The following is a 15,250-nucleotide window of genomic DNA, read 5'->3' on the forward strand; positions in this document are numbered from 1 at the left end:
CACAGCTGATGAAAAGCACAGAGAGTCAGAAGCCCAGAGCTGGAGACAGGCTAGGGAATCTTATGCAAAACACAATCACAGGTGTAGGTTTAGTCTGTTTCATGCCCTATCTGGCTGTATTCAGGACCTGAACAGTATTTTTCTAGCCCACTTTATCAATCACAAAGCTCTGTCAATAACACCAGACAGAACAGCACTGCATATAAAAAGTCACTGAGCCAGCCTTTGCCCAAGCCTACCTGTGTGGACTCCCATAGCATCAATGTTTTCCATGTTGCAGACAGCAATACAGTTATCAGCAGCATCTCTCACAACTTCATACTCTATCTCCTTCCAGCCCACCACTGACTTTTCCACCAGAATTTGGTTAGTCATTGCAAATGCCTAGGAAGAGGTTGGGGAAAATAAACACCAAAAAACCCCCACAACAGTCCCCCAAAAACCAGCACCAGACCCCTTACTACACCATAATTCACATTTAAGACTTATCTCCAGACATCCCAGACCAAATGAAATAGGAAAATAAGTTCATAATATTGATAACAAGCACTTTCTATTCTCTCCTCCTTAAAAATCGCTTTACTGTGATTTGAAAGGCACACTTGAAAATATGTATGTGATATGATGGGAAAAAAAAAGATTGGGCATGTGTGTTTACAACAGAATACAAGTAACAAATAAGATTAGAAGAACATTTAAGGCTTCAATCATGCAACAGACATGCTTTTATGTGGGCAGCCCTGAGGACTTCAATAGGAGAGCACTGCAAAAAGCACAATGACTGAGTGATGGGAGTGTAGGTGCCAGCAAACACTATGTAATTAATAGCATTAATAATGCTGCTTGTCATTGGCATAGTAACCAGAGGCAAGGGTCATGATTTATTCTTAAACTAATCCTGAAAGTATTGCTCAGCATACAAGGCAAAAATGAAAAATGCAGTTTGTTGGTAAATGAGCATAATCTAAGCGAATACATGGCTTTAATATTAACAGATAGAAAACATTAATCAATACTTGCTTAAAACCCTAGAAAGTGATGGGCACATTATCAATCCATCCTTTAGCAAAGCTTCTTGTTATAATGCTGCGCATGAACTGGCTCTTCAGTCTGCTCCCATCTGTCATTAACTCAAGCTGTTACTTAAACACTGCTCTTAGCACAGTTGCCAAAATCACCCATAGAAAAAGAAAAAGGGTTGAAGGAATGGCACTTCACACTGGCTTAAGCAGGCACTGACCTGGTGGGGACGTAGCAGGAACACCTAACCACTCCTGCAAACCAGTCCTGGATGCTCCTGTATCCTTCTCTCACTCAATGGAGCAGACTCAGGAGACACAACCTCAAGGCCAGGTTAGCTGAACTAGCTGTGCTATCAAACACCCAGTGTTCAGTTATCTGAATTATAAACTGTTCAGTCCAGTGCCCGAAAATCCAGTTCACTGAATTACTACAAATCATAACTGCTGGGCTCTGGAAATGGGCATTCAAATTTGACTTAATTCAACAGGACCCAAATTGGTTTTCACTGTAAATTTTGAAATATCAATACTGAACTGGGAGGTGCTGTAAACTCTCTGAGGGACAGGCAGCCTTGCAGAGAGATCCAGATCAATTTTAGCATTAAGCCATGATTAATGGGATGACATTTAGCAAGTAGAAATGCCAGACTTCAAACTTAGAATGAAGCACCACCTGGCAGAAGTAGTAACTGGGAATAGCCCTGGAGACAGGAATCTGAATGCTGGTAGGCAGCAGGCTTACTTAAAAAAAAAAAAAACACACAATGTGGAGATCAAAACCAGGGTTTTCCTGCTAAAAAAAGTTCTGATATAAACCTGTCAGACAGCTGCACTCCCAGGGTTTATGGGTGAATTTCTGCTTCCTCTAAACACAGCCCACGAGCCTGAGTAAGTGACATGTTTCCAACCTCACCATGGATCTGTAAGATGGAACTCCTGCACTTCCTGCCTCTCCCACATGTGCCAGTCCTGCCCCCTGAACCCCCCACAGCTGGCACCACCCAAGCACTGTTTGTTCAGCACTGAGCACACCAGACCCAAAGTCTGTTTGCACGACAGCAGAGGTGAGGAACACAAAGAGGAACACACATTTGCACATACAGCTCTTAGTGACATCTGCAGTATTTCTTTCTAGAGATAAGTGAAAAATTAAGATGCTCAGGTAACCCAGAGAAAAACCCAAGAATTCTAGAGACCCACAGGGATAGAGTTTTATTTCCTAAAATTCTGCATTTTTGACAAGGAAAAAAAGCTTTTGATTTGTTTTCCCCAATTATCTGTTTACTTTTCACAGCAATGTTTAAACAATCCTGGATTTTCTATAGAAAAAGAGCTGTCTTCATAGCCAGAGACAGCTGGTAGCTGTCAAATTATGCACTGTCATCCTGCTAAATGAGCTTTTGACCTAGGAGAATTACTATCTTTTGACAAAAACACAGAAGAGGCCCAAGCCTCCCAGCCTTCTGTCCTGAAGACCACATTATCACTCAGCATTTCAAATGTTTCCACTTCCTTTACACTCTTCATAATAATTTACTCTTGGAAGTAGGTGAATCTAGACAAAGTTATTTCCTTTCAGACCAAAATTGCTGAAAAACTTGCTCAAATTATGTCTTGTCACAAATTTCAAAGATCTGTCATTGAGTAATTTTCATTATCTGTCAGCAGGAATTATGAAAAGAGGGCAGTTCCTAACCAGGACAACATTTTACAGATAAGATGAAATGTAAGGTATGTACAATTCCAGTGTCTATGACATTAGAACAGTATTTAAGAAAATCACTTGTTCAGATATTCCCCAAGTTTGCAGTTCCAGACATACCTTTGTACCAAGGTCCAGCAAACTTTCCTTATCAGGACATATGCCAGACCCCAGACCACCAAGGGCATAGGCAGAACGTATCATGACAGGGTAGCAAATCTTTTCAGCTGCCTTCAGAGCATCTTCAACCTTAAAGGAGAGGGCAATACATTTCAGAACCAGATAGCAATTCAGATGTAGTCTCCAAGTCTGGTTACAAAGTTAACTGGAAATCTCATCAGTAAGACACTAAACTGTCTGAAGATAAAATGAAAATAATAGTAGTTCACTTTATAATATTCCCTTTTTCTGCCAAATAGCAGAAAATTGGAACATGCACTCAAGGAGGTGACTTCTGTCCTTAGCTGTATGTGGACTTCCTTGCTGACCTGCCATGGACAAAGTCCTTACAGGACCTGTCTTCAGAGACTCCAGCATGAAATAACCCCTCTAAAGACATCCCAGTTTATAACCTGTTTGATGTCCTCCAAACTTGAACAGACCTTTCCACCAAACTGAATTTTATGTTGTCATACTCCCATCCTCAAGAAAGATTTCAATTATGCTGATTTTGGGAACCTCCAATCCTAACTCTAAATGTCTTGTATATGATTTAAGAAAAGTACACCTGACAAGTCACATACTTTTGTGCTGCAGCACAGGAATCACCCCAATATAATTTACTTTTCTTGCCAATTGGTAAATTAGGTTAGTTTTTTTGCAGTGCTTAACTGCATTTTCACTCATTTTAAATCATGGTGACCCAGCATTAAACACCAAAGAGTGCTGTACACACTACAGCATCCACAGCTGCATTCAGCTTTCACTCTACAAAACAAGAAATATTTTTATTAAGCCAAATGGGCAACAGTAATAGCAATCACATCTTCAAATTGATCTGATTTACCGATTCCACTGCAAGGCTAGGAGCAATCTTTTCATTTAGCTCAGTTAGTTTATCAGAGAAAAGCTTTCTGTCCTCTGTAGCCATGATGGATTCAACTGAGGTACCGAGGACCTTCACACCATACTGCTGCAGTACTCCTTGCTTGAAGAGTTCCACTCCTGCAGAGGGAACCAAGACACAGTTCTGAGGATTGATAGTAAATGAAAAACTGTAGAATTAAAGAAGGACAGAATGGTTTGGGTTGGAAGAATCCATAAAGTTCATCTCATTCCAACCCCCTGCCATGGGCAGGGACACCTTCCACTAACCCAGGTTGCTCCAGACTCCATCCAGCCTGGCTTTGGACACTTCCTGGGATCCAAGGGCAGCCACAGCTGCTCTGGGCACCCTGTGCCAGGGTCTCACCACCCTCACAGAGAAGAATTTAGAAAGTTTAGAGCAAAGAAAGTATTCAAAAGATATCTGATTAGCTGACAGCTTGTCTGGCCTGATCCACAGCAATTAAATGTTAGGTTCACAGCTTAGGAATGACTCACTCCCCCATGGCTGGAATCTCTGCCTCTGTCCCTCAGTAACCTGGCCAGTGTGTGAGGCACTGGGGCTTGGATGCCTGCAGAAATAAAATCTGCAGAACATGTGGTAGAATCATAGAATCATCCAGGTTGGAAAGACTTCTAAGATCCACAAGTCCAATATTAACTTAGCAGCACTATGTACACCATTAAATCATGTCCCCAAGTGCCACAACCACACCCCTTTTGAGCACTTCCAGATTGATTCAATGCCTGACCACCCTTTCAGTGAAGAAATTTCTCCTAATATCCAACCTAAACTTCCTCTGGTGCAACTGGAGGTCATTTCCTCTGATCCTGTCCCTTATTACTTTACTTGTTATTTGATAAAAACCATGATTTGGCCTTCATGGAGTGCCAAGGCACCTGTATCACACTCACCACAGTTGAGAGCAGTCTGGCCCCCCATGCCCAGGATTAATCCATCAGGATGCTCTGCCTTGATGACCTCAATGACAAACTGAGGAGTGATGGGGAGGAAGTAGACAGCATCAGCCTGCTTTAAGCCAGTCTCATTGGTCTGCACTGAAGCAATATTGGGATTCATGAGGACAACTTTCACATTTTCTTCCTGAAAATTAAAATCTGTGTTAAATATAGGCACATGTGGGGGAAAAGTTAACAGCAGCAGCACCAGCAAGAAGAGATGGAATTCATCAAACAGTTTACCAATAGCAGAATTTTAAAATTATGTACTGTCCCACAACAGACTTCTGGTCTGAAGGCTGAGCCATTGCCAATTATTTACTTTTGTGCCTGTGAATCTTGAGGGAATGGAGATTCCCACATGACTCAGAAATTTGATTGAAATTGTTTAACACATTTAGGAGTTATATAGGGGAGACAGGTACAAACTGCAGCATACTCATGTCTGTCTGCCTTTGGAAGTCAGATTAAAGGTGACAAAGCAAAAAATTTAATCAAAAGCTAATATTTTCTTGCCAAGCAGTAGATCTTTGAAGTTCTCAGATTTTTGTACCAACTAGTAACAAAAACACATCTTTTTCTTTGCCTTTCCATAGAAACACTTCATCGTCCTGGTATTATCAGTTTAAAAATCTCATCCCATAACTTTTTTTATTTGATACTGCACATATCAAAAGACAAACTCTGCCTTTCCATCCAAGATGAAGGTTAGCCAAAATTTTATACTGCTCTTTCTCTGTCACAGATGAGAAACTGACACAGAGTGATAATAGATAAAGTTTATCTGTTTCCTGTTATAACAGTCTTGCTGCTCTTTAGTTACAGACAGAAATGCATTGGTTTGCTCATTAATAGAAAATTCAGAGTCAGAGCTGGGCAGATCAATCCTCCTCACTCTTGAAATATCAGCACCTAATGAGGAAACCAACCAAGTTTTGCTAAAAAATTATGAGTGTGGCCAAGCTTAAAAAAAACCCCACATCAACCACATGAAGTAGACATGCAGATACAGAAAATTATTCTACTGCTTTGTTGCAAAGGTGGACTGAAAAGTGCAAAGGCTGTGGCCTCATTTTTACAGGAGCTCCTTCTAATCTCCATCAACTTCATGTAAGGCTGAAGAACTACGAACATACATCTTTTGCAAAAGATGCTAGTTATGGATACAAATTACATCTCAAAATGTAATTTTCAATATATATATGGAAGTTGTTAAAAGGTTAAAAATTACAATATCCATTGAAAAGAGGAACAGCAGCAATTTTTTAAAAATATTTTAAAGAAACAGACTGGAGAAAATGCTATGGAAGTGTTGCTAGGATCAGTACAGAAAGTGCTCTTTTCCCTCAGTTCACAATAAGCGTGAAAATGCCACAGCATTTTTCTGTGTTTGTTTAAAATTTGTGATTGTTTGTCTCACTGCTTTGGGGGAACAAAAAAATAACTCACCTGGAGCAGTGGGATTCCCACTCAGAGCTCTCAGTGTTCAGGTGTTAGATAACATTTCCTCTCCCTTCTCTGATAACTTAAAATACTGCCTTAAAGACTGGCTGTAAATTTCTGCTGACCTTTTTCCCTATGAAAAGCTGGATTTTCTTTTCACTGAAGCACACTTTCCTTGGAAATGTGTGTAACAGGGGAGGGAAAGAACATATAAAATCCTTATGGAAAATATTTTGGATTTAGACAAATGATCCTTAACTGGGTAGTTTTCATGGTGATGGTGAGGGAAAAGATCAAAACATTCTTCTCTAATAAGTGTATTCAGAAACTCATGGCTACAATTCTGTTGAAACAAATGGGTGAGGATAAAGTTTATCACTTTCCAGCAAGCTGGACTATCTGCACATGTCAGCTTTCTTCCCTGCTTATCTGGGACAAGGTATCTTGAAGATCAACTAGCAGTGATGAGAAGGAAAATTAATGAGAGAGTTAATGCTCTCTGTGCTGAGAGACAAATTTCATTGATATCACATCATGCTGGCCCAATTGCTTGGGATGTTGGGTTTTAATCCACATGCTGTTTCCTCTTGCAAACCCTTCCTCCTTCAACTTCTGCCTTTTTTAGTTTTTTATAAACATAGAGAACTGTGTAATGGGCACCCATCCTGATGGAGACATTTGTTACAACTTAAAGTAATGAATTATTAATATTCCAGAAGGGCTCCATTTCTCTTTTTGTGTAATATCCACCTGCATTCAGTTGAGTTGGGATAATCCCCACAGAAAGTTATCCTGAAGATTTTCCAGGAGACCACAAGCCAGTCTGTTGTGCACAGATACTTCCAGGCCTTGTTCTTCAGAGGATGTTCTTGCCTTTAGTGAATATTTTTCAGATACAAATTTACTGACTGTGAAGTCCCATCTCCTCAATACTTTTTAGTCTTTAAAAGAAGCACCCATTTAACTGTCCAGGACTGAATATTAGTATCACCACCTTCTTATAATAAATCAGCATCCAAGAGCCAGGCAAGAGCAGCAGCACACATCAGAATGATTTAGAACATCAGCACTGAGAATCAGTGCTGATTCGTAACAAAAAATATCAAACAAAAATAACAAGTCCAAGGAAAAATAAATTTCTCCTGTCTGCTGTTAACTCTGTTCTCTCCCAGCTATGTTCTGCAGCTTTCCCTGGCAGGACTGACCAGCCACTCCTCTCTCACATGCAGCCCCGAATGCCTCTGCCAGAGGCAAGGTCAGGAAGGGCAAGCTCTGCCTCTGGATCGGCCCACAGATCACAGCAGCTCTTGGGTGGCCATGTGAAGGGGAAGAACTCTGTGGGAGGTCAAGCTGGGGGGGATTTATCACTAAAAAACCCCACTTTCTTCCAAGCTGAGTTTAAAGGACAAGAGAGGGGGGGAAAAAAATAAAAGGAGATACCTCTTTTCCAAGTGGGTCATTACTGACACTCCCCAACTCTGGGATCCTCCACTCCTGGCCTGTACGTGTCCCCTGATGATGTGGCCAGTTTGAAGCAGTAGCCAGCAACAGCAATACAGTACACAACACACATGCAATACAAGATGTGTTGCAACATGGGGACGAAAGAGAGAAGCCCAGATTATATTTAACATCCCTAAAACTGATTTTTTTCCTTCCTTCACTCCAGGGCCAGCACAGGAATAGAGTGTTTGTGGTGTCAGGACAGCCTCAGAACCACTCACAACCATCACCTCACCTGAAGGCAGCTGCCTCTTCTGCTCTGACTCTGTCAGAGATCTGCAAGATTCCTCTTCCTTCTTGACATGAGGTTAGACATGAAATTGGGGCTTGGGGAACTCTTACATTACCAGCAATAACCCCATCACAGGACACTCTACCCCTTTTACACCTTCTCCTAGCATAAGCTTTTGTCCTAGTAACCTTTCTAGGACCTGTTCTGGAAATAAAACTTGACATATATGGCCTTTATAAAATTCATCCTATTTAAAAGAAATACCATTTAGAAAACCTGCCGTGATGAGGGGTTCTTTTGCATAGCAGTAGCCAATTGTTCAGCTGTTACTGGTTGTCTGCCCTGCAGTGTGTTGACAGATCACAAAAGTTCCAGATTTTCACCTCAGGTACATCTGACCATATTCCTCCTCCTCCATTTCCATTCAGTTTAACAAGCCTGGAGCAACCAGGCACACATCCCAAATAACAAACTGCTTGAAGACTGTGATGGAACCCCCAAGAACATCTCTTTGGAAGACAGTTCACAGTGGTTAACTCACATCACTCAGCCAACAAGTTCACCAACAAAAATTGCTTATTTTCCCTATGGTCATTTTTCCTCACCATCTTCCTTGCCCCAGCTGGACACAGTTGGAGGATCAGTTTGGCTGTGAGAAGGGAAAGATGAGGTTATAAACATACAGAACTCTGTGTATTTTCACAGTATCTCCTCACCTTCAAGGCTTTCACAGCCTGCGATCCAGAGTAATCAAATTCCCCTGCCTGACCAATGGACAGACCCCCGGATCCCAGAATGAGAACTTTGGAGACCTGCAAGTGTCAAATGGCATGAAAACAATCAGTCCCAGTGTGGTGGATGTTGAAATGAACAGAGACTGTGCAGCACTGAACAGTCTTAAATTACAGAACATGAGCTTTCATAAAAGAAGTTGCTTTCAAAATTACCCCAGTTTTACTTCTTAAAGTATTTCTACTGGAATTCTCCCATATATCTCCATTTAGAGAAGCATGTGACTCATGGACAGAGCATACAATAAACATGTTAATTGTATCATGTGCTTATTGACAACAATGCCTCACTTTGGCTACCCACAAAATCCTGCTGCCTTTAAGACAGCCAACTGTATGAAATTCAGCTCACGTCAGGAATTTCAGACTTATTTGCTAAGCAACCAAGCACCAACATTATACTGCTGGCATGAAATCTCCTGGCCAGATTATCCCAGGGCACCTCATTATACTGCTATGAGAGTACCTCTCTCAGGAGAGCTGCAAAGAAAAGACATGAAACATCAGAACTTAAAACTCTTTCAATGAAAAGAGAGTTAATAACACAAGAGAGGCCAGATGACTGTGAGATAAGCAGCTGTCAGGACTTTTATAAGAGAAGCCTCCTTTGACTTCCATGTGCTATTTCATTCTGTGGGTTCAGTAGGAATTAACTTGCTCCCAGCTTCACTGACAGGCATGAAAATATCTGTACACTGACCTCCACTCTAGAAGCTGTCATTCCAGCCTTGGGAAGGACCGAGGGAATGGTGGTGCCTTTCCCTCTCTTAACCAGGGAAATAAATGAATCAAATAGGAACTAGGAAAAACAAACACATGTATTTACTGCCAAAGCTGAACTCAATATATACCAAGCAAAGAAGGAAAAACCAGGCCATTTGTGAATTCATGCAATCAGCTCTGCTCTGCTGCCTTCAGCAGGCAGATTTACACCATCTCAGAAGAGGAAATCATTATTTGAAATTTATATAACAACTTTGACATATCTGACAAAGCTGCATTCAAGAAAGTGAGGTCATAATCAGGAAGAAAACACACATCAATCATGTCTGTGTGCTCTGTTTCTCTGTGGCTGCCAGCGCAAGCAGTGAACGTGCACCAAAAGCTAAAACACAGAGGAGCATACGCTGAACCAGCTCAGGGAACCATCTGGAATGGTGCCTGCTAGAGGGCAGGGCTCTGAGCAGGGATGGCTAAACATCAGTTGTGCAAAATTACCTGTGCAAGGAGCACGGATGGGTCCTGCAAGCTTATCAGGATAGCTGTGTTATCAAACCATCCCAGCAGTGGGAGGGCACAGACTTGGAGAAAAAACACAGCTGAGTTTTTTGAGTTCTCTGATATACACTAGTCAATCAGGTTGCTATGAAAGTTCCTGATATCAAGAGATTTACTTGCAGATTTAATCAACATCATCAAATTAAGATTAACATAAGCATTTCTAGGTATTCTTCCATCTTTGTCTCTCAGGAAATGCTAAATAGTTTATGTTCAGACATGCTTCTTCTGCCTTCCACATCCCCTGATGCTGCTTAGTCATATTCTGTGACTATGCAACCAGTTGTTACAAAATTTGTGTGAAGTCACAGATGGGGGATTAAAATTTCATTTCACTTAGGAGAACCGGAGTGAGGAAGTATGAATCCATTTACATAACTCTACAGTAATTATAAAATTTGAAAGTGGAACTAAAGTATATTAGAAAGTTAATGATTTTATTACAAAGCATCTGGCTAGTACTTTTTTACATTTAAGATAAAATCCTATTCCTTTTGCAGTCTGTTTTGCAAGAGATTTCAGCCTGATCCTGCAAAGGCTTAAGCACTTTAGTAACTTCCAACACAGATAATCCCACCAGGACTCAATACATACACATCATATGAATGGAATCACTGATCCAAAGCACTAGGAAGTCAATAGACCTCTTGCTGCTGATTGTAATTAGCTCCAGATCAAGCTAAGCAGACACAAACCTATGCATGACTGGGCCCTTTGCTGGGATCCTGACACTTCCAGACCCAAGATTTAGGACCACCATCAACTGGTACAGCAGCTGATAAACACTTGCACTCACAAGGCCATCAGAAAGCAAGCCCAGGTCAGCCCCCATACATTACCTCTGTGTCCCTGGGCCCAGGATTTGCATCTGGATAGAACTGCACTGTGAAAATCGATCTGCTCTCATGCATAATTCCCTGCAGGAATAAAAGTGACTCTCTTAGACACCTCCTGACAAGCAAGTGAACAGAAAGCCACACCTTATCCCAGCAAGCACTGAAGGCCAAAGGACTGATGTGTTTCTAGGGGCTGTTCAATTAAAACACATTTCATTCCCAGTCTCCTGCTGTGCTGTTAGCTCTGCAGGGCCTGTGCAAGCTTCAGCTGTCCATGGACTGGGGGGCACAGTGGAGACAGAGCTTTCACTGCAACACCAAACATTGATAAGTGTCACATTCATATTTTCTGGAAAATCCCTTCACCCAGGATTTTTCTCCTGAGAAGCCTCAGAGAAAAGGAAAACAATTCTTATCTCATTTACTTCTCCTGTGTTTTGCTCCTTTGGAATGTGTTTGGAGATTGTTTCTTTGGTTTCTGGTGTGAATTGTTTTGCCTCATTGGCCAATCAGGGCCAAGCTGTGTTGGGACTCTGGAGAGAGTCACGAGTTTTCATTATTATCTTTTTAGCCTTTTGTCAATATCCTTTCTGTATTCTTTAGTATAGTATTCTTTAATATAATATAGTTTCATAAACAATAAATTAGCCTTCTAAGAACATGGAGTCAGATTCATCCTTCCTTCCTGCCACAAGGGTCAGCACAAATGCAATAGATAAGCTGTAAGCATCTGACAGAGCAACTACACAGGGCTCCCTGCACACACAGGGCAGAGAAGAAAGACATACCTGGCAAGAAAAGACAAGGCTGTTACGGAATGAGTGGTTTAACCATGCCAAGCTGATTGGTTCTGTCATAGAAAAAATGTTGGTCACACTCCTGATTTCCATAATTCATTTTTAATGCTGACACAGGGCCTTGATCTCTGCCCTGGGCTGGGCAGAGTGATGAAGGGGACCACTGTTGTGGACAAACAACAGCTATGAAGGACTTAAACTGAGTTTAGAGACAGTGTTTGTAGTTTCAGCTGGAGCCAGGAAAAAATGATTTCTCATTTGAGTGGTCTGATAGCACCAAGAAGCAAGATCCACTGGGAGAGCACACCGTAGGTGTCACTGCTCATGGTCCCCAATTCCAGACAGGGGTAGAGAAGTTCCTCAAGAGGAAATTCAGGGAAAAGCAGCCCTGATACAACCTGCTTCCCCTCTTAGGACAAAGGAGCCCAAACAGTCTCACATAGAGCCACAGTGCCATCCAGAGCTTCAGGGTGGGATGCCAGGATAGGACAGGGATGAGAGATGAGCTACTGACCACAACATTGTGCCATGAATTTCTGCTCTCAGAGTAAAGAATTCCATCAGTCACATTTTCCCTGAATGCTCATGTTCGTTATAGTTACATGTAAATGCATGCAAAACTTTTCTGAAATGTAAAAATTTTAAAAATTATTTAAAAACTTACAAAAATGTTCACTCCATGCCTTGTCAGTATTTGCAAACCTGTGCTGGCCCTGCCCAGATGTGATAGGTCAGCCCCAATAAATGCTTTTTCCTTTTCAAGCTGAGGAATGCAACAAACTGCACACGACAGAGTATCCAGCCCTGACCCTGTTTTTGCATGCTAAACCAACACAGTCCTTGTCCCTCTGTCTGTGAAGGTTTAGGAGACTGTTGCTGCTCTGGGGTTCACAGAAATGGCTTTTTAGCTCACATGAAAGAACATCATTCTACTAGAGCCATAAGACTCCTGCCCAACCTTATCACCTTTGTCTCCAAATTCCAGCTAAAGCAAACATGAAAGGCCTGGGAATGAATGGGTTTAGTTTGCCAACACAGTGAAAATAAACTCATTTCAAAAATTGAGCTGAACAGCTGTAAATTTTTTTGCATCAATGTTTTGTTTGGTAAAATTTGTCTATGTTTAGATACCTTTCTGTGTTTAGATATCTTTCCATAAGCATAAAGAAAACAGCAAATGACAAACCAAACTTGTTCTATAATCATCAGATGGGTAGCTCAGAACAGCATTGTTCAATCTGCCAGACTTTATGTGAGCATTCATAAAAAAAAGAGAGAGGCATAGTTCCATGAAGGAAACTGCTTTTGAAAATACCTTCTATTTCATTGATTTCTTGATAACTAACAAGATTTTACAAACTTGCACAGCATTAGGCATCATGGAAAAGATTTGATGTGGGCAATTAGAGGCCTGAGAACTCTAACATGGATGTCACTTGACACTGGACTTTATCTAAGATCATGTAAGCTATTCTCTAGGGGCAGCTCTTCTTCCTCATGACTTTAATAGTTGGAATTATATTTACAATAACAGACCAAATTAGATAGCAATGATATCCCTTTTCTGTGCTGGGCAACACAGAAACAACACAACAAACTGGTGACACAGGCTTGCACTGCTGTGGCACAAACCCTAAGAGAATGGTAGCCAAGTGAGCAGCACCAGCAGTGGGGAAACCATGGAAATTAATAAGGCTTCTATTTAGAGAAATGATAAAGTCACTGCTGCAATCCAGTGCAGTGGGGGTGGTACAGTGGGGTACCCATCTTACCCTGGCTGTAAAGCAGGGCTCCAAGTAAAGCAGATGGTCAAATCAACAAATTTAGCCTGGATAATGTGAGAGCAGGCTTACAGGAGGTGAAATAGAGGCTTCCCTATGCAGACCTCACCTCATTGGTTTGGTCATTGGCGTTCACAAAGAGAGGCTTCCAGCCAGGAGGGAGGGAGGAGCCATCGATGGCATAGCCGTGGTTCTGAGCTGTGATGACAGCCTGGCCACTCACTGTGTTCAGGACAGCCTGGTTCTGGCCTCTGGAAGAAAAAGGGATCAGAAGTGCCAGATGAGCTCAAGTGACACAATTAGGAGGAGCTGATAACTGTGGGGCTGTACATAACAGTTCAATAGTAGCAGTAAAATATTGGCAGCCAATCTCAAAATTATAAACCCTAGGAGAAACTTTGCTATTCTTCAGCTTGATAGGGATAAATTACATCATACTTTCAAAAAACACTCAAAAAAAGCAGAGCATCACATAGCAGTTGTCCTGGATTGAAAGATAATGTGTGTATTCTCTTTCCCATCTGTCAGAGGTGGGGCAGTTCTCTTCTGTTCATTGGGCAGTTTTCTTTCTCTCCCCCACAGCCAATCCTCCCTCCAGGAGATCTCTGCTGTTCATGGCCACTGAGTGTCCCTGCATGGCTGATCAAATTCCATCATCCCTCTGGGAGATGCTCTGCCCAGGGGAGGAGCCAAGCATTCCTTCCTGGATACAATCTGACCCTGGGAACACCACAGCAGCCTTTGCCCACTGCATTCCCACAGGAGCAGCTTTCTTCTCCACTGCATTCCCAGAGGAAGAGCAGGCCCATCTGCAGCACCCCTGGAGCTTCAGAGGAAAACTCCACCCTCTTACAGGATCCCTGCTCCAGCAGAACCACAGCTGGCACTGCAGGAGGGCTGAGCCACCATGGAATGGGACTGCTGACACCACCCTGAAACACAGGGAGTCAGGGCCTATTCTGACTCAGTACAAACAACAAAAAAACCCCAACACTGACAATTTCATTTGTATTTTTAATTTTCCTAGTAAAGAACTGTTATTTTTACTCCCATATCTTTGCCTGAGAGCCCCTTGGTTTCAAAACTATAACTCAGAAGGAGGGAATTTACATTTTCCATTTCAGGGGAGGCTTCTGCCTTCCTTAGCACCTGTCTGTTCAAACCAAGACAGCAGTTTAAATGAAAGGCAAGGAGAATGGCCAGGATGAAGGACCAGTCCTACTTAGATGCCAGCTCCCCCTAAGACAGTTCAGCAGCAGAGCCCTGCTGTTCCATAGCCCTTCCCAATGGTGAGCTGCTCCGTCTGGGAAGAAGAGCTGCCTCACCTGTTGGCCATCTGCATCTTGTAGGAAGTAGCTCCAGCTGCTATCCCAGTGATTAGATGCCCCATGCTAATTCCAAACAAGGGCTCTGGGCGATTGCTCTCCAGCACCTAAAACAAAAAGGTGTTCAACAGGTAATGGAGTGTCCTCTGTCCAGCAATTCCAGCATAAACCATGCCAGTTCCCCCGCAGACTTGGGAAAAGCTCAATGCCAGAGTGGCAACGACCTATGAAGGAAAGTTTCCTCCTTTCCTCTGGTTCAGAGAGAAGTCTTCGAGCACAGCTTGGTGTCAGACTACTCACAGGGAATAAGCAATGACACTGAATTACAGACATTTGGTGGCATTATTCCAAGTGGGAGCTCTGAAACCAATGCTGTTCTTTCCTAAGGTCACAGAGGACCTGAAAGAGCACAGGGTACTTCAAGGCACTGGCATGGTAATTGTGGTCACCATGTTTGTCATGTATGGTTCCCCAAGGTCTATAAAGCCTTGTAGTAACTATTGGGCTGGAGACAAATCCCACCAGACCAACACGAG

General features: G+C 42.2%; 1 protein-coding gene across 6 annotated transcripts in view; it reads right to left on the reverse strand.

Annotated features, from left to right (window-relative positions):
* Positions 1 to 15,250, reverse strand: part of CPS1 (carbamoyl-phosphate synthase 1) — a 105,213-nt gene that overhangs the window by 58,376 nt on the left and 31,587 nt on the right. For 5 of the 6 annotated variants that reach the window (XM_064433633.1, XM_064433636.1, XM_064433634.1 and 2 more), the window contains 10 exons: positions 14,715 to 14,821; positions 13,499 to 13,640; positions 10,815 to 10,892; positions 9,398 to 9,496; positions 8,623 to 8,718; positions 4,684 to 4,873; positions 3,731 to 3,888; positions 2,845 to 2,973; positions 2,124 to 2,153; positions 240 to 384 (listed from right to left, as the gene is read on the reverse strand). In XM_064433633.1, coding sequence (XP_064289703.1) covers positions 240 to 384; positions 2,124 to 2,153; positions 2,845 to 2,973; positions 3,731 to 3,888; positions 4,684 to 4,873; positions 8,623 to 8,718; positions 9,398 to 9,496; positions 10,815 to 10,892; positions 13,499 to 13,640; positions 14,715 to 14,821 — 1,174 coding nt within the window. The remainder of the gene's footprint in view (positions 1 to 239; positions 385 to 2,123; positions 2,154 to 2,844; positions 2,974 to 3,730; positions 3,889 to 4,683; positions 4,874 to 8,622; positions 8,719 to 9,397; positions 9,497 to 10,814; positions 10,893 to 13,498; positions 13,641 to 14,714; positions 14,822 to 15,250) is intronic. The other variant, XM_064433632.1, reaches the window with a different exon arrangement.

This window comes from Passer domesticus, chromosome 10 (assembly GCF_036417665.1).
Source record: "Passer domesticus isolate bPasDom1 chromosome 10, bPasDom1.hap1, whole genome shotgun sequence".
NCBI classification, from domain to species: Eukaryota; Metazoa; Chordata; class Aves; order Passeriformes; family Passeridae; genus Passer; species Passer domesticus.